General features: G+C 53.5%; 1 protein-coding gene across 2 annotated transcripts in view; it reads right to left on the bottom strand.

Annotated features, from left to right (window-relative positions):
- Positions 1 to 402: 402 nt before the first annotated feature.
- The window catches only part of EML1 (EMAP like 1), a 72,745-nt gene continuing 49,858 nt past the window's right edge, over positions 403 to 23,289 (bottom strand). For both annotated transcript variants that reach the window (XM_060181035.1, XM_060181036.1), the window contains 17 exons: positions 21,231 to 21,360; positions 20,102 to 20,251; positions 18,259 to 18,328; positions 16,746 to 16,856; positions 16,065 to 16,160; positions 13,933 to 14,067; positions 13,553 to 13,652; positions 12,549 to 12,703; positions 11,667 to 11,792; positions 11,310 to 11,441; positions 7,757 to 7,824; positions 7,149 to 7,237; positions 4,581 to 4,678; positions 4,404 to 4,491; positions 4,057 to 4,152; positions 3,417 to 3,547; positions 403 to 1,980 (listed from right to left, as the gene is read on the bottom strand). In XM_060181035.1, the coding sequence (XP_060037018.1) occupies positions 1,855 to 1,980; positions 3,417 to 3,547; positions 4,057 to 4,152; positions 4,404 to 4,491; positions 4,581 to 4,678; positions 7,149 to 7,237; positions 7,757 to 7,824; positions 11,310 to 11,441; positions 11,667 to 11,792; positions 12,549 to 12,703; positions 13,553 to 13,652; positions 13,933 to 14,067; positions 16,065 to 16,160; positions 16,746 to 16,856; positions 18,259 to 18,328; positions 20,102 to 20,251; positions 21,231 to 21,360 (1,901 nt within the window). In that variant the 3' untranslated portion in view covers positions 403 to 1,854. The remainder of the gene's footprint in view (positions 1,981 to 3,416; positions 3,548 to 4,056; positions 4,153 to 4,403; positions 4,492 to 4,580; positions 4,679 to 7,148; positions 7,238 to 7,756; positions 7,825 to 11,309; positions 11,442 to 11,666; positions 11,793 to 12,548; positions 12,704 to 13,552; positions 13,653 to 13,932; positions 14,068 to 16,064; positions 16,161 to 16,745; positions 16,857 to 18,258; positions 18,329 to 20,101; positions 20,252 to 21,230; positions 21,361 to 23,289) is intronic.

Raw genomic sequence — 23,289 nt, 5'->3', positions numbered from 1 at the left:
CTCTGACCTCACTCATGAAAAAAAAAGAAAAGAAAAGAAATCTGCCTTTCATAAGGAAAAATTTAGAATGTAGCCAAGCACGAAGAAAACAGTCTTTATAATCACTGAGTTTAGAAAATGGGCCACATTCGCATAGAGGGATGAGTAGGCCGGGCGAGCAGTCCGTGTAGTTCTCCTCTCAGCAGTAAACTATCCACATTCACACCACTTAGTGGACTAGAGCTGTGTGTGCGAATGGACTCTTTACAGTGATCTGATCCACACACCTACTATGACCCAGTTGAAGGAAAAAAAAATACATATGTAACGATACAGGGAGAATGGAGTCTAACTTGAAATCCTTTGTCAATAATTCACACACATCCACAATCCTAGGTCAGTAAGAAAGCCACTTCGCCCACGTTCATTTCATTATAGAATATATTTGAGAAGGATATATACAAACAGATTCATCTTTGATACATGTTGCTTGCTGGGGCACTGCCCTTGCAGGGCAGGCTAGAGATGTAATGGTTAAAAAAAAAAAAAAGCTTCCACACTGGACAGCCAGGGCTGTAGCGTTCACATCATCCACAGACTTGCCTGAAGCAAGTAGAAGCCGCTGCTGCAGCCTCCTCCTTCATTAATTTTTTAAGTGAGAGTATTTTAAAAAATATTTATGTATTTATTTATTCATTCATTCCCTTTTGTTGCCCTTGTTGTTTTTTTGTTGTAGTTATTATTGTTATTGATGTCATAGTTGTTGGATAGGACAGAGAGAAATGGAGAGAGGAGGGGAAGACAGAGAGGGGGAGAGAAAGACAGACACCTGCAGACCTGCTTCACCGCCTGTGAAGCGACTCCCCTGCAGGTGGGGAGCCGGGGGCTTGAACCGGGATCCTTACGCCGGTCCTTGCGCTTTGCGCCACCTGCGCTTAACCGACTCCCTCTTCATTAATTTTTAAAGTCTCTCCTGGACTCTTTATTTTTAAAATCTGAGATACATTCCCCAATGTAAACAATCAGTTGTAACCTGTCACATAATCGAAATGGGTAAGACTTTCTCAATAAATGTCACCTCTGTGCACGCTCCTAAGAACATAATCATTACCTCAGAGCACCGGAGCTATCCAGGTAGAAAAGACAAGTTCCCTGGAGACCCGTTGGAACCTTCCAGATCTCTCCCTGCCGCAGGTCCTTGGTACAAACACTTCAGGGAGACCTTTCAGACTTGGTCTTCAAATACATGTACAAGGTCACCGGCATAAAAAGGTACAGTGTTTGAGTGGCTCCAACACCCTCAGAGGGGTCCATGCCTGTTATGACAATTCATATACGGGGGGGCGGGGGGGGACACTTGGATGTGTGATGGGGTCCAGGGGCCAGACAGCCTGTCAAGACTCCACAGAGCCCATCTACACTGCGGAGGTGCTGAAGTGAGTTTGGAGTACAGGGCGAATGGGACCCCCTCATCAGCAGCCCCTGGGCTGTGTGAGCCGGATAATCACTCTCCCCTCAACCCATCCTCGCACTGACCCATTTCGGGCAAGCCCTCTACTGCGGGGACCCCCACGGGACCCCGGACTCAGCAGGGATGGGGAACAGGCAACAGGGAGCGTATGTACAGGGTGGTAAAGGCATCAGTGGCCAGTTTGCAGAGTTCACAGGTAAGTCCACGGACAGGCTGCCGGGACACAGCTGTCACTTCTGCCGACGCCACGCTCGTGCCAGCCTCGGCGTGGTCTCCCCTCGGGCGTGACCTGCCCGCTATCCCCGGGCAGCAGGGGGCTGGCGGGCACTTTTCCTGAGGTTTGAGCTTCGCGGCAAGGTGGAGGTCCCCATGGGGTGAGGGCCTGCTCCCGGCTCCAGCCCCTGCTAGATGACTCGCCACTGCATGATGCTGGCGTCCTTGCCGCCCGTGGAGATGAGGTGGCTGTCGTCACAGAGGAAGTCCACGTTGGTGACATGGCTGCTGTGCCCGCTATACACGTGGCTGGGGGCCTGGGGAACAAGGGTGGGGTGTGAGGCCTGGCTTCCTTCCGTTTCTGCCAGGGCCATGCAGGAAGGGAAGAGACCGCACCCTCCCTGCTCCCTGGGGAGCCTAGAAGGGTCCTGTCCTAGAAGGGTGTGGGGTCTTGCATAAGCCGAGGTCCAGCGTGGCGCGGGCCATCCTGGTGGGACCCCTGGATGCCTGGGAGGTAAAGGCCTTCTGTCAGTCTCCCTAGGGGCTTTTCGCCTCTATGGGTTGAGCAAGAGGGAATCTGCCAAATGGGTCCCAGCTCCCCTATGAGTCTCCTTCATGCAAGGGCCCACTGTACTAGCTGGCGGTTTTCTCTTCCTCATTCTCCAAACTAGCTTGACCACTTACCCAACGGTTACAGGGGAGACCCTCATCATCTCTCTATCCCCTGCTGTCCCTTAACATTCCTGACCCTATAAGGCTAGGCCATAGTCACCCTGATCTCCCCCTACCCCAACCTATAAAACCTCTTGCTTGGGATCGGGCGGTAGTGCAGCGGGTTAAGCGCACATGGCACAACGCATATGGACCAGCGTCAGGATCCCGGTTGGAGCCCCGCCTGCAGGGGAGTCGCTTCACAGGCGGTGAAGCAGGTCTGCAGGTGTCTGTCTTTCTCTCCCCCTCTCTGTCTTCCCTTCTTCTCTCCACTTCTCTCTGTCCTATCCAACAACAACGACATCAATAACTACAACAACTACAGCAACAGTAAAAAGATAACAAGGCCCAATAAAGAAATAAAAAAAAAAAGACAATAAGGGCAACAAAAGGGAAGATAAATAAATAAAATAAAAATAAAAACTCTTGCTTGCCATGCAATAAATGTGCTACTCATAGGCCAATAGCGTCCTGGGGTGATCTTTGGTTTCGTCTCTTGCCGAGATCCGCAGGGGAAGACCCCCAGCTCGTGCTCGCCCCTGCTGTCCTTGATTTGACCCTTTCAGACCCCTCCTCTGGTGCAGAACAGAGTGGGTCGGCTGACTCAGTTGGACTGAGAAGCAGGGTCCTCCTCAGGACCCCGACAGAGGGGCCTCTGAGGAGCAGAAGGAAACAGAAGATGGGGGCAGGAGGGAGCCCCCAAAGCTACGGAGACTGGCAAGTCAGGTCCCCAGGGCCTCAGGCCAGGGTTTCCCCTGGAAACTGTGGGGAGACCCCGGACAATAGGGTCCCAGCTGCATTTTTATTATTTTTTTCAGAGTAGATGCTTCAAGCATGTACAATTTCACTGCTCCTGGGCTGACTTTCATGCAGATACAGACAGACAGAAAGACACCACAGCACAGGAGCTTCCCCCAGTGCCACGGCCTCTCCCATATGGTACCAGGGCTCGATTTGAGCCGCGCATGGCAAGTCATGTGCACCTCACCCAGTGAGGTGAGCTAGCTCTGGGGGTGTGGGGCTGGTGGAGTTGGACCCTCACCCGGAAGTGGGAACAGGGGTAGGAGAAGAGGTGCACTTTGCCAAAGTCGTCGCCGGTGGAGAGCAGTTTCTTCTCATGGGCCCGGCAGACGGCGTTGATGTCGGTCCCATCTGAGCCTTCTGACCACACTCCTGACAGAGACCAGAGATGGGGGTGGGGTGGGGGGTTTGGGTCACACGGGGCTGGACCGAGGTGCTCTCCCGAAAGGCACCAGGCTGCGTGGTCTAGGCTGCAGAGCCCGGGTCGAGAGAAGGTGCCACTGGGGTCAGGCCTTCATGGTCACTTGTGGGAAACCCTCTCGGCCTGGCCCACTCCCCTGTACCAGGGGACGGTGGCTCCATGCTGCCACACAGAGAATGCTGGCAACCCTCGGCCTGGGACACAGTGCCCTTCCTTTAAAGGCAAAACAACTGTTGGGGGAGCTGACTCGTTTCATGTCTATACTTCCTGTTCTTTATTCCTAGCAACTCTTTACATATGAGAGGCTCTCCAAAGGGCTGTTGTGCTCAGCCCTCACAGCAGCACCACCGGCAGCAGCCACAGACCAGTCTGACCAAGGTGGTGACTAAGAGCTCTCACGGCTGTTAGGGAACAGTGAACGCGTCTCGTTTGAAGCAAATGGGACCCGCAGAAGACTCACCAAACACTTGGAATCCCAGAGTACAGGTGTACGTGGCCCATTCAATGTCTCTCGTGGTCTCCACACTCACCACTTGCTTACAAGCAGAGGGGACCCCTAAGAGGAGTGACACAGCCCAGGTGACCTCCAAGCCAAAGCCGAGAGGCTGGGAGAGGACACCCAGGGTGTCGGTCAACTCTTCTTCCCCTCCCCCCGTCTGCTAGGGCTCCTGCCTGCTCCGCGGTGGGCAAACAGAAGGCTGGGAGTTCTCGAGCGCCGCATAAGGAGGCCCGAGCCCTGGTCCTGCTGGGCCCTTCCTCTGCCCTTGGGGTGCACACCCCGGGGTCTCCCCCAGGGTCTCCACTTACAGTACAGGATCTCGTAGTCTCCAGAGTTGGACATGAGGAACTGCGAGTTCGCCGACCAGTCCAGGTGGGAGATGAAGCTGGAATGACCCTGTGGGGGACGAGGCCGCCAGCTCCGCTGGGCTCACGGGGCCCCTGGCACCACCAGCCCGAAGCCCCGGCTCCTGGGCCTCCACCTACCGAGCACTTGCCGACCCGAGAGTACTTCCTGCCTTCCTCACTGACCGCATAGATGTAGATGCAGTTGTCATGGGAACCGATGGCCAGGAAGCTTCCATCTGCCGAGAGGACGTGTTGACCAGGGGAGGCGAGAGCCAATGTGGGCATTTCTGAGACCCAAGGTCAAGCCTAGCTCCCGGCACACTCGGGGTGGGGTGGACGTCCGTGTTGTGGTATCTCTCCCTCTCTCTGTATCTCTATCTTTTTAAATGGTATTTTTAATTTTATATATATATATATTCTTGGATAGAGACAGAGAGAAATTGAGAGAGGGAGATAGAGACAGAGAGACACAGAGACACCTGCAGCCCTTATTTCACCACTCGTGAAGCTTTCCCCCTGTAGGTGGGGACCAGGGGCTTGAACCCAGGTCCTTGCACTGCAGTGTGTGCGCTCAACCAGGTGCGCCACTGCCTGGCCCCTCTGTATCTCTGTTTCTGTTTTCTTCTCTCTGAAGAAACCTAGGGGAAGACGACCAGAGGGCTCGGAACTCTAATTCCATCTAAGTCCTGCTACAGACCTGCTTCACCGTGACGCCTGGGAAGCGACTCCCCTGCAGCAGGGGAGCCGGGGGCTCGAACCGGGATCCTTCCGCCGGTCCTCGTGCTTTGCGCCACCTGCGCTTAACTATTGCCTGACTCCCCGCCGCCTTTTTTTTTTTTTTTAGAGACAGTACAGCAATATTACCAAATGAGAGAAGAAGAGAAAAAAAAGGAAGAGCACTCAGAAGTAGTGACAACTGTCGGTGTGACTTGGAAAGCAAGAGAAGGCAGGACCACAGGCCAGAGAGAAAGTGGGCAAATGTATATAAATAAATAAAGATGGTTAGAGAAATAATAGCCAACCCATCTCTGGGACCTTGGGAGAGCCACTGCAGTTTCCAATGGAGGGGATGGGGACACAGAGCTCTGGTGGTGGGGACTGTGTGGAATTACACCTGTTATCTCCTATTTTAGTAAATCAATATTAAATCACTGATAATTTTTTTTTAAAAAAAAAATAGCCATTTCTGAGCAGTGACAAAAAGAAAAAAAAAATCTGCAAAACACGGAATCCAAAGTGCCCAGTAGTCCGAAGCGCTACGTGTAGCTTATTGCTGGAAAAGCCTGGCGTCTTGCAAACTCGTCTGGCCGATCTCACTTTGAGGAGAGGCTGCAGTGAGTGTGGCCTGAGCTCAGGAGACGACTCAGAATCACTGAAAGGGACACATATGACTGGCAAATCCTTATGTGTGAATGAGCTTCCTAAAGCTCTTATAAAAAAGTTCCCCTCCTTTTTTAATAGTTATTCATTCCCTTTTGTTGCCCTTATTTATTTTTTTTGTTGTCGTTCTTGGATAGGAGAGAGAGAAATGGAGAGAGGAGGGGAAGACAGAGAGGGGGGAGAGAAAGACAGACACCTGCAGACCTGCTTCACCGCCTGTGAAGCGACCCCCCTGCAGGTGGGGAGCCGGGGGCTGGAACCGGGATCCTTCCACTGGTCCTTGTGCTTTGTGCCACCTGCGCTTAACTATTGCCTGACTCCCCCTCCCCGCCTTTTTTTTTTTTTTTTTTTGTTTTAGAGACAGTACAGCAATATTACCAAATGAGAGGACCAGGGCCTGGGAACTGCTTCAAAATAACATGGAAGAGGGCTGGGAGTGGGCTCAGTCAGTCCATTGAGTGGGAGGCCCTGGGTTGGAGCCCCAGCACCACATGTGAGCACCACGGACAGCAACAGGGGCAGCTCCATGGATGTTGGAGCAGCGTCGTGGCGTCTTTCCTTATCCCCTTCCTCCTACTCTCTCTCTTTAAAAAAGCAGGTTAAAAGTTGGCAAGAGGAAGGCCACTCAGCATTTTTTTTTGCTTTTTTTCCTTCCATCTGCAAGGCCCTGGGTTAATTTCCTGGTGACCCACAAAACCCCCCAAATCGGGAAGGGGCCAGTGAGTGGGGTCAGGGCCAGCTCAGAGCTGACGGTTGCCAAAGCAAGCGGGGGCCAGGGGCTTCCTCCTGCCGCTCTGTCTGATTCCGCACTTGACGTTTCCTCTCGTAAAAAGCTCCAAGAAGGGGGTTGGGCGGTGGCTCAGCGGGTTAAGCGCACGTGGCGCAAAGCGCAAGGACCGGAGTAACATCCCGGTCCCACCTGCAGGGGAGTCGCTTCACAGGCGGTGAAGCAGGTCTGCAGGTGTCTGTCTTTCTCTCCCCCTCTCTGTCTTCCCCTCCTCTCTCCATTTCTCTCTGTCCTATCCAACAATGAACAATGTCAACGATGGCAATAATAACCACAATGAGGCTACAACAACAAGGGCAACAAAAGGGGGAAAAATGGCCTCCAGGAGCGGTGGATTCATGGTGCAGGCACCGAGCCCAGCAATAACCCTGGAGGGAAAAAAAAAAAAAGCTCCAAGAGGCAGGAGCACAGAGACGCCAGGAGGAGGGTGCGGACGAGGCCCTTAGGACCAGCATGGGGAGCTTGCCCTCACTCTGGGGGGTGGGGGTGGGGGCACCCGGGTGCTTTCTGGGGAGACCCACGGCCCGCCCGCCCCTCACCTGGCGAGTAGCGTATCACCGACAGCTGCTCATTCCCGTCCGTGTGTACTGTCACCAAGTCCTTGGTTTCCGTGTCAAACACGAACCACCTGTCATGCACATGCAGGGGAGACGGGAGGCGGGTGGGGAGGTGGCTTGCGAAGGCGCGAACCCAGACCAGTCCCACAGGCGGCTGGGGCTGCCCGCCAGCAGAGCAGTCACACCACGGTCTGCTTGGCGAGATGGCGCCCCACACCCGGGCTCGTCCCAGACAGATGCCAACCACCCACTGCGGTCTGGGGCCGAGCTGCTGTGTCATGCAGGAAGCCAGGGCGGGTAAGGGCCACCAGCCCAGGGCTGAGCCTAAGGCTGTGGGCTGGGGCCAGAAGGCTGAGGCAGGGACACCCCGGGGGCAGGGGGAGGTGCCCCTGGCGGGTGCAGCTATACCACCAGCTATGCCACCTGCTTGACTGCCGAGCTCTGACTGAGGTCTTGAGAAGATGCTACCAAGAGTTACGCTCGGGCCTTCCCAGAGCGTGACAGACAGACGCATGCACATGCACACGCACACGCACACGTACTCATTCCCCAGAGCCAGGAACGCACACCCCATGCTCCTGGGGACTCACCTCCCAGTCAGTGTTCCAACTGCGACCACAGACCCTGAAGGGTGAAAACCAGAAGACTGAGCTGGGTCCTAAAACATTGCAAAGGAAGAGTAAATTGACGGCCAGAGACGAGATGACACAAAACACTGACAGACACAGCACTACACCCTTAGGCTCCATTTAGAAAAATCTCTGTTGCGGTTGAGAGTCTGTGGATAGTAGCTTACCTGGGAGGGAGTGTGCTGGTTCTGCCCAGCACCACATGGGATCACCAGAGCACTAGGGGAAGCTCCACAGAAGGAGTGGTGTTCTGCTATTTCCTTTCTCTCTCTCTCTCTCTCTCTCTCTCTCTCTCTCTCTTCTCTCTCTCAAAAACAAAACAAAACAAAACAAAACAAAACAAAACAAACAAGCAGAAACAGCCTGGGAGAAGAGACGCCTGGACCCAGCACTGCAAAAACAAAAACAAAACCTCTTTTCTCTCCAGAGGGGAAGCGGTTTCCCAGTTGGACGAAGGCTGTTCAGTTGGTAGGTACCCTTCTAGAATGTTGTCTCTTTCTGTTTGATCTCCTTTCATAAGCAAGGCCTCCTGCTCGGGCCTCGGTCACTGGAGGGGGATGTGTGCAGGGGTGCTCACTGGGGCATTATGCCACCCAACGCCAAGGCCGGGGTGGAAGGCAGGGCCTTACGAGGGTCCTGGAGAAAAGCACGCTCCAGGCTTCTGTCTGGTGGAACCCGTGTGCGAACTGTGCACACGGCACTAACGCTGAGACACTGGGGTCTGCTCTGGGGTCCTGGGTCAGAGGTGCAGGGGAGCTGGGGGCAGGCTTCTGGGGCAGGGGCTGCTGACGGGCATGAGCCAGGAATGGTGATCAGAGGGAGGCAGGGTACATGCTCATTGTGTACACAGATGCTTGTACCAGGAAGCCCTCTGAGTAGGGCACAAGCCTTATGGCACGTGAGGCCCTGGGGCAAAGCCACTGCTTTACAGCAGAGCACCAAGGACAGTACCTGGGGAGGGGGCAGGCTCCGTGGATGGGGGCAGGCTGTGGAGCCTCTCTTCTCAGCACCCTGCACAACACCAAGAAGCCCCACGGACAGTGGGCAGGGCTGTGGGGTCTCTCCTCTCTCAGCACCCTGCACAGCACCCAGGGAGCCCCATGGAGGGTGGGCAGGGCTGTGGGGTGTCTCCTCTCTCAGCACCAGGCACAGCACCCAGGGAGCCCCATGGAGGGTGAAGCAGGGCTGTGGGGTGTCTCCTCAGCACCAGGCACAGCACCCAGGGAGCCCCATGGAGGGTGAAGCAGGGCTGTGGGGTGTCTCCTCAGCACCAGGCACAGCACCCAGGGAGCCCATGGAGGGTGGGCAGGGCTGTGGGGTGTCTCCTCTCTCAGCACCAGGCACAGCACCCAGGGAGCCCATGGAGGGTGGGCAGGGCTGTGGGGTCTCTCCTCTCTCAGCACCATGCACAGCACCCAGGGAGCCCATGGAGGGTGGGCAGGGCTGTGGGGTGTCTCCTCTCTCAGCACCAGGCACAGCACCCAGGGAGCCCATGGAGGGTGGGCAGGGCTGTGGGGTCTCTCTTCTCTCAGCACCAGGCACAGCACCCAGGGAGCCCCATGGAGGGTGGGCAGGGCTGTGGGGTCTCTCTTCTCTCAGCACCAGGCACAGCACCCAGGGAGCCCCATGGAGGGTGAAGCAGGGCTGTGGAGTCTCTTTCTCTCTGTGTCTATTTCACCCTTTCTCTTCTAATCTTTCTTTTGATTTAAAAATTTCTCTTTCTGTGAGTCGGGCAATAACGCAGCAGGTTAAGCGCACATGGTGCAAGGCACAAGGACTGGTGTAAGGATCCCGGTTCCAGCCCCCAGCTCCCCACCTGCAGGGGAGTCGCTTCACAGGCGGTAAAGCAGGTCTGAAGGTGTCTGTCTTTCTCTCCCCCTCTCTGTCTTCCCCTCCTCTCTCCATTTCTCTCTCTCCTATCCAACAACAACAACATCAATAACAGCTACAACAATAAAACAACAAGGGCAACAAAAGGGAATAAATAAATAAATATTTTATAAAAAAATTCTCTTTCTTTCTTTTTTTTTGCTTCCGGGGTTATCACTGGGGCTCAGCGCCTGCACTATGAATCCACTGCTCCTGGAGGCTATTTTGTTTTTTTTCCTTTTTTGTTGCCCTTGTTATCATTGTTGTTATTATCATTTTTGTTATTGTTGAGAAATGGAGAGAGGAGGGGAAGACAGAGGGGGGAGAGAAAGACAGACACCTGCAGACCTGCTTCACTCTCTGTGAAGCGACCCCCCTGCAGGTGGGGAGCCGGGGGCTTGAACCGGGATCCTTCTGCCGGTCCTTGTGCTTCGCGCCATGTGCGCTTAACCCGCTGCGCCACCGCCGGCCCCCTGAGAATTTATATGTGACAACAGCAACAAAACTGGCTAGGAAATCAATCAGTGACATCAAGCCGTCTGAGGCCCCGGATGCAGCCCTGGTGCTGCCCGAGAGAGTGAGATCAGGCTGGCTGCTCACTCACAGGGAAGAGCAGACATGTGGCCATGTGCAAGGACCCGGGTTCAAGCCCCAGGTTCCCACCTGTGTGTGGGTGGGAGGGACTGGTTAACTTTATGAGCAGCAGCTGTCCCCCTCTCTCTGGCTTTTACCTGCTATCAGAGACAAAGTAAAAACCAACACCGCAGGCACTGAGGCCCAGTGATAACTAAGTAGCTATGAATAAATAATCAGATTTACACAAAAGCCACAGTGGAAGCTGGGTGGTGGCGGCGCACCTGGCTGAGTGCAAAGGTTCTAGTCCCCCGTCCCCACCTGCATGGAGATCGGTGAGGCAGGGCTGCAGGTGTCTCTCTGTCTCTCTTCTTCTCTATCCCCTTCTCCCCTCTCAATTTCTCTCTGTCTGGATCAGATAAATAAACACAATTACAATAAACAAATACATACAAACTAAAGCCTGGGCCTTGCCATCAAGCGCCAACCCCAGGGAGGAGCCCAGCACACAGGGTGCGGACAGCACACACATTCTCGCTCAGAAGGTGCCTGAGCAGAAGGCAGCTTTGTGAGAAGCTACTCAGTGGGGGGCTGGGCGGTAGCGCAAGGACCGGTGGGTAGGATCCGGGTTCGAGCCCCCGGCTCCCCACCTGCAGGGGAGTCGCTTCACAGGCGGTGAAGCGGGTCTGCAGGCGTCTGTCTTTCTCTCCCCCTATGTCTTCCCCTCCTCTCTCCATTTTGCTCTGTCCTATCCAGCAACAAGGACATCAATAACAACAACAAAAATAATAAACACAACAATGTTAAACAACAAGGGCAACAATGGAGAGAAGAGAAAAAGTAAAACCTCCAGGAGCAGTGGGTTCGTGGCGCAGGCACCGAGCCCCAGCGATAACCCTGGAAGCAACCGGCTCAGAGGCTGCTGGGAAATTCCGGGGGGCCTTAGGGATGCACGGGAGGAGCCGGGGGTGAATCTAGTCAGTGCTGCGTTCTCTGGGACCACCTCACTTCACGGCCCCCCAGAAACGGACACGCTCTGGGTGAGCAGAATGCAGCGGAAGGCCGGGCCTACCTCTATGACCCTGTCCCAGATGGGTCTGTGGCCCGCGGCATCCCACAGGGTGGCATGCCTGTCGTGCCCACAGGTCAGGAACTGAGGTCTCGAGGCGTGGACGGCCAGGCCCCACAGCTCGTCGGTGTGACCCTGCAGCACAGGAGAAAAGGAGGGAAGTTCGGAGTCGCCCCACAGGCCGGAGAAGATGAACGTGACGTCCAGGATGTGTCGGATCCAGATGGAAGCCAGAGGCCTAAGCCGAGGTCGTGTGACATGTGAGTAATACACCGCTTGCAGTGTTTTGCTTTCTTCTGACACGACAGGAGTGTTTGGGGAGTGCGGTGGGGGTTGGGGGACGGCCGAACTGGTACATACCTGGGTAATGGGGGCAAAGTCCCCCGATAGAGTCCCCTGGAGGACGAAGTTCCTAGTTGTCCCTATCAGGATTATGTCACCTTTCCCCTCGGCCACTGTCCGTATGGGACCAAACTGTTCTGGAATCTGCCAGAAGACAAGGTTGGACGGGGCTGTTAAAGCCTGAGGCCACTCATTCCAATTTAATTCCTATTTCTCACACACTGATGGGGACAGAGAAAGGCCCCAAACCAGGCCGCGCGCACACGTGTGTGTGTGTGTGTGTGTGTGTGTGTGTGTGTGTGTGTTGTCAAAACCCCAAGCCTTACTACTGAATTCCAAATATTTCTTCCTTTTAAAAAATATTTAATTAAGGAGTCGGGCGGTAGTGCAGCAGGTTAAGCACACGTGGCATGAAGCGCAAGGACCGGTGTCGTAAGGATCCCGGTTCGAGCCCTTGGCTCCCCACCTGCAGGGGAGTCGCTTCACAGGCAGTGAAGCAGGTCTGCAGGTGTCTGTCTTTCTCTCCCCCTCTCTATGTCTTCCCTTTCTCTGTCCTATCCAACAACTATGACATCATCAGCAACAATAATAATTACAACAATAAAACAACAGGGGCAGAAAAAAGGAATAAATCAATATTTAAAAAATATTTAATTATTTACTTCTTGGTTAGAGACAGATGGAGAGAAATTGAGAGGGGAGGGAGAGAAAGAGAGAGAGCGAGACACCTGCAGGCCCGCCCCACCTCTGCCTCCATCATGACTCTGTTCACGGGTCACACAGCCTGACATAAAGAGCAACTTTCAAAACCGGAGAAGCAGCCAGACCCTCAAGGCGGCAGCTGGAGCCCTGCGTGACCTTGGGCTCAAGCTGGGGCCGGCCTCATTCCTACCGTCTCACCTCGGTCTTGTGAAGCTTCTGGTAGTTTCCATTCCAGGAGATGAGCTTCCGGTCCTTCCCCCCTCCGGACACCAGTGTCCCGTCCCTCAGCATACAAAGTGCAAAGATGCCGCCCTCGTGCGCCCCCTGCACAGCATGGCTTATCCGGTTTGTACCTGGTCACGGCAGAACAGCGGCCTTAGGAGATGGCTGGTGGCTCACCTCTGCCAATGCCACTGGGCTTCTGTTTGGACTTCTCTCCCCCCCTTTAAAGAAATCATTCATTTATTTACTTATTGGATAGAGACAGAGAGAAATAGAGACGGGAGGGGGAGACCCAGAGGGGAGGGAGTCAGAGAGACACTTGCAGCTCTGTTCACCACTTGTGAAACTTTCCCCCTACAGGTGGGGGCCGGGGGCTTGAACCTGGGTCCTTGTGCTCTGTAATGTGTGCAACGAAACAGGTGCACCACCACCTGGCCCCTCTCATGCCTTTTTCTTTTAAGATTGACTTTAGTTTTATTTTTTTTATTTGGGTAGAGACAGTGAGAAATCGAGAGGAAAAGGGAAGATAGAAAGGGAGAGAGACAGAGAGAGAGAGAGAGACACCTGCAGACCTGCTTCACGGCTCGTGAAGCTTTCCCTTCTGGAGGTGGGGACTGGGGGCTTGAACCTGAGTCCTTGTGCACTGTAACATGTGAATTCAACCAGGTGTGCCACTGCCCAGTCCCAAGATTTACTTTATTATTTAGGAGAGAGACTCAAGCGACAAAGACAGAAAGAGAAGTCACAGCAACCCCTCTACCCCATGTGGGGTGCAGGTCCTGTCTCGACTGGTCGAGCCATTTCCCTAGCTGCTGGATGATGACTGTCCAATGTATTTATTTAGTTGTTTATTTAGATAGAGACAGAGGGGCAGAGAGAGGAAAAGAGTGAGAAACACCACAGCACTGAGGCTCCCTGCAACGCGGCAGGGGGCTGGGCTTGAAGCCCACCTGAAGGCTGTGTCAAGGTCACAGGCCTACCTTTGCCCCACACCAGGATGTTGCCACTCGAGTCCCCAGTGATGGTGTCGCCGTTTTCAGAGAAAGTCACGCAGAGGACAAACTTTGGCTTTTCTTGCTTCTGCAGAACAGTGTAGACAGAGAGAGATACACAGTGAATCAAAACACTACCTTCCTTCCTCCCTTCTTTCCTTCTTTCCTTCCTTCCTTCCTCCCTCCCTTCCTTCCTTCCTTGTTGTTGTTGGCTCCCCCAGCTCAGCCAGGGATCCCCAGGAACAATCTGTCACGACACCACCCCCAGATGCGGTCCCATGGCTGGCATCAACACGGGGTGAGAGTGGGCCTCAGAGCACCCCAACAGCTGGCTAGAGACAGAAAATGGGAGGCAGGCCCCATGTCACCTCGAACAAGCCCTGTTTCTTGACCAGACAACTCCCCTCCAGCGTCCAGAAGTACAGGTGTGACTTCCCGCAGGTGACAATGATGTTGGTGTCCGTGGGGTGGAAGTCCGCTGCAAACACGGCCTCATTGGAACACTGAGGAAACAGGACAGTCAAGGTCATATGCCTTCCAGCTCTCAGGGGAATGAGCTGAGCCGGGTGCAGGCCAGCTGAGCCTCCAGGCCGGACACCGTGCCACCTGTGTGCTTCCCATGGAATCCACAGGCCTGTGTGCTGCACCGGCCACCCCTCTTCCTTGTCCTGAGGAGACTGAGGAGTTCTCAGGGCTGATGTCGGGCACAACTGGGGACTGCAGAGCCTGCTCTCAGCACCTTGCCTGGGTTGCCAGCCCTGGTTAAGCATCACAGCTCCCCTGCCTGTCTGTCAGACACAGGTGCCAGGCCTGGCCCTACCTGCAGACTGGCTTTATTCTGGAATCTGTATTTTATTTTAATTAATTAATTAATTTGCCTTCAGGGTTATCACTGGGGCTCGGTACCTGCACCATGAATCCACTGCTCCTGGAGGCTATTTTTTCCCCCCTTTGTTGCCCTCGTTGATTTTTATCGTTGTTGTCATTATTATTATTGTTATTAATGTCATTGTTGTTGGACAGGATAGAGAGAAATGGAGAGAGGAGGGGAATACAGAGGGGGAGAGAAAGACAGACACCTGCAGACCTGCTTCACCGCCTGTGAAGCGACTCCCCTGCAGGTGTGGAGCCGGGGGCTCGAACCAGGACCCTTGAGCCTTTGCGCTTCGCGGCATGTGAGCTTAACCTGCTGCACTACCGCCCAACCCCCTGGAATCTGTATTTTAGACCACTCCACCTGTGCAGCATGACTCTGGCTGACCTGTTGGCCCTGAGAGTTTCTCCTCATTCTGTTTCTTGACACCGAGTCTGTGGGTCATCTGGAGTGGGAGCGTTTTTACACCTCACTCCAATATCTTGAGTCCCAGGCCCTGTGGATCTGACCCTGGCTGCCCTTCTGCCTGATGACCCATTTATTTCCCAGTCTTCAAAAAATTCATAAGTTAGGGGGCTAGGTAGTGGCACACCAGGTTAAGTGCACACAGTATAAAGCACAAGGACCCCGGTTCGAGCCCCTGGCTCCCCACCTGCAGGGCAGTCGCTTCACAAGTGGTGAAGCAGGTCTGCAGGTGTCTCTCTTTCTCTCTCCCTGTCTCCCCCTCCTTTCTCCATTTCTCTCTGTCCTATCCAATAAAAATGAAAAAAAAAAAGGCCTCCAGGAGCAGTGGGTTCATAGTGTAGGCACTGAGCCCCAGAGATAACCCTGAAGCCAAAAAAAAAAAAAAAAGGCATAACTAGAGAGAGACCTTAGCACAGTCCCACCCCGAGCATGGATCTTCTTCAGCTGCTGTGGCGCTTCCATATGGCTTTAGGGCTTAAACTTGGGGTTTTGCACTTGCTAAGGCCTGTGCTCCTCCGAGTGAACTGCCACCCAGCCCCAGGCTCTATCCGGATGACAATCACACCCAGCCTAGCAGTACAGCGAGAACTGAGTACCAGGCCAGACTTTGTGAGAGCAGGGCTGCAGGTGGTGGGAGACAGACCTGCTGGCCAGTCAAGGTCTGCACCCCAAACATGGGGGACACTGGGGAGGCCAGTGAGCTGGTGGTGACCCTGAAGTCAGGTGAGCAGGGCCATCTTGGGTTAATGCAGGCCAGGATGAGAAGGCTGTAGCTAGCCCCTCCAAGAGAGACCCAGTCACTATTCTAATCAAGGCCAAACGCTGGGAGCTTAAGGGACAGTCACAGGTGCACTGTCCAGGGTGACCAGGCCTCCAGGGAGGCTTGTGACCCCGTCTCTCCTGATGGGGCAGTGAGCGAGTGTCACTTGGACTACCCTCCAGAGTCCCCAGGACGTAGCTAACACACAGTGGGCACCGCATGTCTGAGGAACGCATGAAGGAAGGAGTGAACAGGTGGACAGTGGGATGGAGGGCTGTGTCCTGGGGCTCGAATGGGGGCAGCGGTGTTTGAGAGCTTCCTGGGTGCAGCTGGGGCCTCCTCATGGACCCGAGACCCCAACCGGAAGCAGGGGCCGCACACGGGGAGGGAGGGGGACAGACCTTGACATCGGCCAGCCTCTCTTCCTTCTGCCAGTCCCACACTGACAGCACGTGGTCATTGGAGTCATCCACGGAGCACAGGCTGCCCCCTCCATTCTGGAAGAGATGGGCGAGCATGGCGGTCAGGCAGGCTGCGTGTCAGACCGGACCCCACTGCACTGATACCTGCCTCTGGGCAAAGGGGGACCTGGGACCCGGTTCCTCACCTGGGCCCCTGAAACCTGGCTCACTGGGCAGGGCTCCCAAGGTAGATTGGGGGTACTTGGGGGTCTCTGGGAGGTGGGGTGAGATAGGACAGCAGCATTGCCTGTGAACGTGGCTCTGACCAGCTGAGGACACCGGTGAAGAGATGGGCCTGGGCCTGCTGCAAGGCCTGGAAGACTAAAGTCCGGCTATGTCCACCGTCCCTGTGGTCAGTCCAAGGGGGGCAGGTGAAAAGTAAGGGCCAGGCCTGCAGGACAGCCCCCAGGGCCACAAAGTCACCATCCCTGAGGGCTCTTTGTCACCAAGCCTGGTGGCACGGGGTGGTCCTAGGGACCCCTTGTGTCCTGAATGGGGCAGCTGGGAGGGGGTTCCAGCCCCAAGTTTGCATGGACGCCCAGGCCTGGTCTGCCCTGACTGGTCTGGCCCTGCTAGACACACGATGTCCCGGGGGTGGGGGTGGGGGCGGCAAGGACTCACAGACTTAGAGAAAGCAATGCAGGTGACAGCACGGTCAAAGAACCCAGTCCCGATGACGTGCAGCGTGTTCAGTGTCACTGAGTCCCAGATGCGCACGTGGGGGGGCAGTTGCTGTTGGCAGAAAGCCACAGGGTTTCTTGGGCTCCCCCTCCAAGCCACAAGGCCCTCTGGTGGCCACTGGGGTGTGGTTAAGCCTGAAAGTGCTGTAGGAGACCATCGTGCTCCCCAGTCGGTTTGTCAAGGGTCCCCCAGGTGTTAAGTTTGAGAAGCTAATTCTTCACAACTGCAGTAACACTGAGCAGAATTATTATTATTATTATTATTATTATTATTAAATTTTTTCCCATCTCACTGCTCAGCTCTGGCTTAGGGTAGTACCGGGGGTTGAACCTGGGACCTGAGAGCCTCAGGCATGCAAGTGTGAGTCTCTTTGCAGAAACACTGCTCTTTCCCCTGTTGGACCAGAATTTGAAAGGTAGGGCTTCAGGGGGAAGACAGGCTTGCTGGCAACTTAAGGTCTGAACCCTAAACTCAGGGAAAGCTGGAGAGGTCAGTTGACCTGGTGGTAAGCCTGCATGCCTATATGTTCCAGAATTTAAAAATTAAAAAGATGTTTTGGGAGTTGGGCAGTAGCACAGCGGGTTAAGTGCACATGGCTCAAAGCGCAAGGACCGGCACAAGGATCCCGGTTCAAGTCCCCGGATCCCCACCTGCAGGGGAGTCGCTTCACAGGCGGTGAAGAAGGTCTGCAGGTGTCTGTCTTTCTCTCCCCTTCTCTGTCTTCCCCTCCTCTCACCATTTCTCTCCGTCCTATCCAACAACGACGTCATCAATAGCAACAACAATAATAACCACAACAATAAAAAATAAGGGCAACAAAAGGGAATAAATAAATATAAAAAGAGATGTTTTATCTATTACTGGATAGAAACAGGGAGAAATCAATAGGGAAGGGGAGATCAAGAGGGTGAGAGAAAGAGAGACACCTGCAGCACTGCTTCACCACTTGTGAAGAATCCTCCCTGCAGGTGGAGACCAGGGACTTGAACCCAGGTCCTGGGCACCATGGCCCAGCCCCAGTCCAGAACTTTTTTTCTTTTTTTTTTTCACTTCCAGGGTTATCGCAGGGGTTCGGTGGCGGCACTTGGAACCCACTGTTCTTGTGGCCATTTTTTTCCTATTTTTTGAATAGGACAGAGAGAAACTGAGAGAGGAGGGGAGACAGAGAGGGGGAGAGAAAAGAGAGACACCTGCAGACCTGCTTCATTGCTTGTGAAGTGACCCCCCTGCAGGTGGGGACCAGGGCTTGAACTTGGGTCCTTGTGCGGGTCTTTGCACTTTGTCCTGTGCGCTTAACCCAGTGTGCCGTTACCTGTCCCCCCACAGGTCAGAACTTTTTAAGGTGAAAATGTGAGAGGGAAAATTGGAACCTTGAGGAGGCTTCTACAGCATGGGTACGTCTCCAGCTGTGTTCACAGCTGGCTACAAACCAGGAGAGAGACAGGACACTCACTTTCCCATCCTTGGATGTGCCCGCCACTTGTCCCGTTGCTATGGTGATCCTGTCAGGGTGAACTGCCAGGCTGAGGAGAAAAGGGGGTTCATGAAACAGCTTCCCTTTAAAAGGGAGCTGGACTCGTCCCATGAACAAATATCTGAGCCCCTTGATGACGCAACTCCTGGATGTCCGGAGAGTCTCCAGACTCAAGGGAGAAAGCATCTTTGGCTTGGAGAAGGCTTCCTCAGGGCACAGCCTGAAGCCTAACAGCTAGCAAAAACATCATTTTCTTTCCCTAACAGAATTTTTTTTTTTTCTAGCAAAATTTTTATGATCAACCAGGAATTTCGGATAAACAGAAATCTGCAAACCCATCTACCCACCCATTCTTCCAAGGTCGAAGAAATCCCTCCTCAAAGGCTATCCATGACTGATGAACAAATCAAAAATAAATTATTTGGGGCCAGGCGGTAACACACTCATTAATTACCATGCACAAGGACCCAGGTTCAAGCCCCGGGCCCCCACCTGCAGGGGAAACTTTACGAGCGGTGAAGCAGGTCTGTGGGTGTCTCTCTGCCTCTTTATCTTTCCCGACCCTTTCAATTTCTCTCTGTCCTATCAAGTAAAAAGTAAAAGAAAAAAGAAAAGAGGAAAAAAATGGCCACTAGGAGCAATGGATTTATAGTGCAGGTACCGAGCCCCAGCAATAACCCTAGTGGCAAAATAAAAATAAAATTAAAATATAATTAATTACAGCAGATCCAGCCATGAACACAAGATAAGACATCTTGATTTAAAAAAAGACAAAAATCAGGGGCCAGGCGGCAGCACAGTGGGTTAAGTGCACATGGCGCAAAGCGCAAGGACCGGTGAAAGGATACAGGTTCGAGCCCCCAGCTCCCCACTTGCAGGGGAGGTCGCTTCACAAGTGGTGAAGCAGGTCTGCGGGTGTCTATCTTTCTCTCTCCCTCTCTGTCTACCTCTCCTCTCTCCATTTCTCTCTGTCCTATCCAACAACAAAGACAACATTAACTACAATAATAACTACAACAATAAAACAACAAGGGCAACAAAAGGGAAAAAAATAGCCTCCAGGAGCAGCGGATTCCTAGTGCAGGCACCGAGCCCCAGCGATAACCCTGGAGGCAAAAAAAAAAAAAAAAAAAAAAAGACAAAATCAAAGACCCAATTAGAAGCCATGAACACAGCTGTATTAAGAAGCACCGGCTGGTCAACAATTTGTTTGGCTTTGTATGTTAACTCTCTTGTCAACCACCAGGTTCCAGATGCTACCATGATGCCGACCAGACTTCCCTGGACAGACAACCCCACCAATGTGTCCTGGAGCCCCGCTTCCCCAGAGCCCTTCCCCACTAGGGAAAGAGACAGACAGGCTGGGAGTATGGATCCACCTGTCAACGCCCATGTTCAGCAGGGAAGCAATGACAGAAGCCAGACCTTCCACCTTCTGCATCCCACAATGACCCTGGGTCCATACTCCCAGAGGGATAAAGAATAGGAAAGCTATCAGGGGAGGGGATGGGATACGGAGTTCTGGTGGTGGGATTTGTGCGAAGCTGTATCCCCCTTATGCTATGGTTTTGTCAATGTTTCCTTTTTATAAATAAAAATTATTTTTTAAAAAAGAAGCACTGGTGTAGAGAGCATGCTGACTAAGATCTCACGTCTGAAGGAGAGAATGGCGTTCTCTGTGAGAACAATGCAGGCCGCAGACACAGCTCCCAACAAGGTCCTCATCTCCTCAGACCTTTTCCTTTGCCGTTGCTGCCCCCTGACCCAACCTCTTCCTGCCAGTTCCGGCTCCCGGGGGTCCAGGAGCGGCCCGAGGACCCACCACTTGACGTCGTCGTTGTGGCCCGTGTAGTGTCGCTGCAGCTGCTCCTCCACGTTGAACAGGACCACCACCGAGGCGATGAAGTACACCGTCTCCCCCGTGGGCAGCAGGTACAGATTGTTCCGGCAGTCTCTGCCCCGGTACCCATAGCTTTGGGATGTCAAGGTCAAACCTGCTTGCAACCTCTCTCCTCTCTCCTCTCTCTCTCAGAAACCTTTATTTATTTATTATTGATTAGAGACAGAGAGAAATTGAGAGGGGAGGGCAAAGACAGAGAGGGAAAGAGACAGAGAGACACCTGCAGCCCTGCTCCAAAGCTTCCCACCTGCAGGTGGGGACCAGGGGCTTGTACCTGGGTCCTTGCGCACTGTAATGTGTGTGCTTAACTAGGTGCGCCACCGCCTGGCCCCAAGCAAACAGTTTTTCAGCCTTGTGAGAACTCTGGTGGTGATCTTTGGGAGGTGGGAGGGACTACACAGAACTGGTATAGTGTGGGACTTTACCCTGTTATCTCATAATCTTGTCTCTCTCTCTCTCCCTATCTCCCCCTTCTCTCAGTTTCTGACTCTAGCAAATAAAGATGATAAAAATTTAAAGTAAAGGAAGTCAGGCAGTAGTGCAGTGGGTTAAGCGCACATGGGGTGAAGCACCAGGACTGGTGTAAGGACCCCAGTTCGAGCCCCTGGCTCCTCACCTGCAGGGGAGTCACTTCACAGGTGGTGAAGCAGGTCTGCAGGTGTCTGTCTTTCTCTCCTCCTCTCTGTCTCCCCTCCTCTCTCCATTTCTCTCTGTCCTATCCAACAGTGACGACAACAATAATAACTACAACAGTAAAAACAAGGACCTCAAAAGGTAATTTAAAAAAAGGGCAACAAAAGAGAAAATAAACAAAGTTTTAAAAAAAGTTTAAAAAAGTTAATAAATAAACAAACTAGGACTCAGTAAATATCTCTTTGAGGAAGAGGGTCAGATTTGAACCTGGGTCTCTCACACACACGGCTAAGCTGCATACTATATCTAGGGGAGTTCTTTCAGCGGCTTAATTTCAGGCCCAGCACTGAACACCAGTCAAACTCAACAGCATGGGCCAACGGCTGCCCGGACAGCCCCAAGTGAGGACGAAGGATACACCCACTCCAGTTTGAGCCTCTTGGCCGGTAGTTCTGCTCTGGCCTCCAGGCTGTAGGAGTCCACGTGGTCTCTGGGCATATACATGGTGACCGGGCGCCCGCGGAGAAACATCTTCACATAACCTTCCTCTGCAATCGGGACATGGGAGTGGTAAGACCCCAGATCGGGGGGCTAGCTCACAGGCCCGGGCGGCTCCCCTCTCCCCCAGAAGATGGTGGCACCCAGGTTCCTCTGCCAGCCTGGTGGGGAAACGGCAGCCCCCGAGCTACCGCTGACGCCAGGACCCCTCTGACATGCTGCTCGGGATCCCCTGCACATGCGTTGCCACCGTGAGACGCTAGGGGAGGGCTTGGCCATGTTAGACGGGCCTGCTGCTCCAGTCCTTCGGGTAAAGGGCACGCAGTGGGCAGATGTGCGGGTGTAGGTGCGGGTGCAGAACTGAGGATGCTCTGAGCAGGAGCAGGAGCAGGAGCAAAAGGCAGAAGGACAGAGCTGGGGAGACAGAGCTTTTGAGAACTGCTCTACAGTAAAGCCACTTGTGACGTCTGATAAATGACGGGGAGGGTGTAAACAGCGGCATACGCAGTGGCCAGGGAGCGATGCCTAGACTTTTTTTTTTTCCCCTTTAGTGACAGAGAATGCAGAGAGGCAGACAGAGAGACACCTTAGCACTGAAGTTTCCTTCATTGCCTTGAGGGCTAGGCCCAAACACATGGCAAAGCATCACACTATCCAAGGAAGCTATTTTGTTGACCCTGCCTACAATTTTCTTTCTTTTTTTTTTTTAACTAATTGTTTACCAGAGCCATGCTCAGTTCTGGTGTATGGTGGTGCTAGGGATTGAACCTGGGACCTTTGGTGTCTCAGGCATGAAAGTCTTTCTGCAGAACCACTATGCTGTCTCCCAGCCTATGCCTGGACTTTTTTTTTTTTTTAATATTTAATTATTTATTCCCTTTGGTTGCCCTTGTTGTTTTATTGTTGTAGTTATTATTGTTGTTGTCGTTGTTGGATAGGACAGAGAGAAATGGAGAGAGGAGGGGAAGACAGAGAGGGGGAGAGAAAGACAGACACCTGCAGACCTGCTTCACTGCCTGTGAAGTGACTCCCCTGCAGTTGGGGAGCCGGGGGCTCGAACCGGGATCCTTACGCCGGTCCTTGTGCTCCGCACCACGTGCGCTTAGCCTGCTGTGCTACTGCCCGACTCCCTTGCCTGGACTTTTAAACAGAAACAATCAAGGACCTGGTACATGGCTTACTGGTAGAGACCACATCTTACTAGACACCAGGACCTGGGTGTAAGCCTCAGACAACTGCCTGAGTGAGAGTGCCTTCAGGGAGAAGCTTTGTAGGCACTGGAGTAGTGTCTTTTCTCCTCTCCCTCTCTCTGCCTCTTTTTAAGGTTTTTTTAAAAAAAATTTTGGATGATTTTTAAAAATATTTATTTATTGTTTTTTACTGCTGTAGTTATTATTGTTGTTGTTATTGATGTCGTTGTTGGATAGGACAGAGAGATATGGAGAGAGGAGGGGGAGAGATATGGAGACAGAGGGGGAGAGAAAGACAGACACCTGCAGACCTGCTTCACGGCCTGTGAAGCGACTCCCCTGCAGGTGGGGAGCCGGGGGCTTGAACCAGGATCCTAATGCAGGTCCTTGGGCTTTGCACTACATGCACTTAACCCGCTGCGCTACCGCCCGACTCCCTCTCTGCCTCTTTCTATCCCTCTGTCTTTTACTCTGGAGCTAAAAGAAAAAAAGTGGCCACTGGGAGCGGTGGAGGGGGGTGGCAGGCACTGAGCCCCAGTGACGGCCATGACAAAATCAATCCACGAAACAGAAACCCCCTGGCTGGCGTCTGCAGTGCGCTCTCAGATCAAAAGGGGTCCTGGTGAATTCTGGTCTCACTGCTCCGATGGGTCACAGTGTCACCGGCCCAGGGACACTGGTCCCGGGGGGTCTCAGAAAAGTGCTTGTGATGGAAGGCTGGGAAAACCTCACAGCCCCGCTGGGAGCACCTCACACACGGTGCTCCACAGGCCTCATCCCTAAAGGCCC

This window comes from Erinaceus europaeus, chromosome 22 (assembly GCF_950295315.1).
Source record: "Erinaceus europaeus chromosome 22, mEriEur2.1, whole genome shotgun sequence".
Lineage (NCBI taxonomy): Eukaryota > Metazoa > Chordata > Mammalia > Eulipotyphla > Erinaceidae > Erinaceus > Erinaceus europaeus.
Note: the sequence above shows the minus strand (reverse complement) of the source record. Positions and strands in the feature narration are given on the sequence as shown.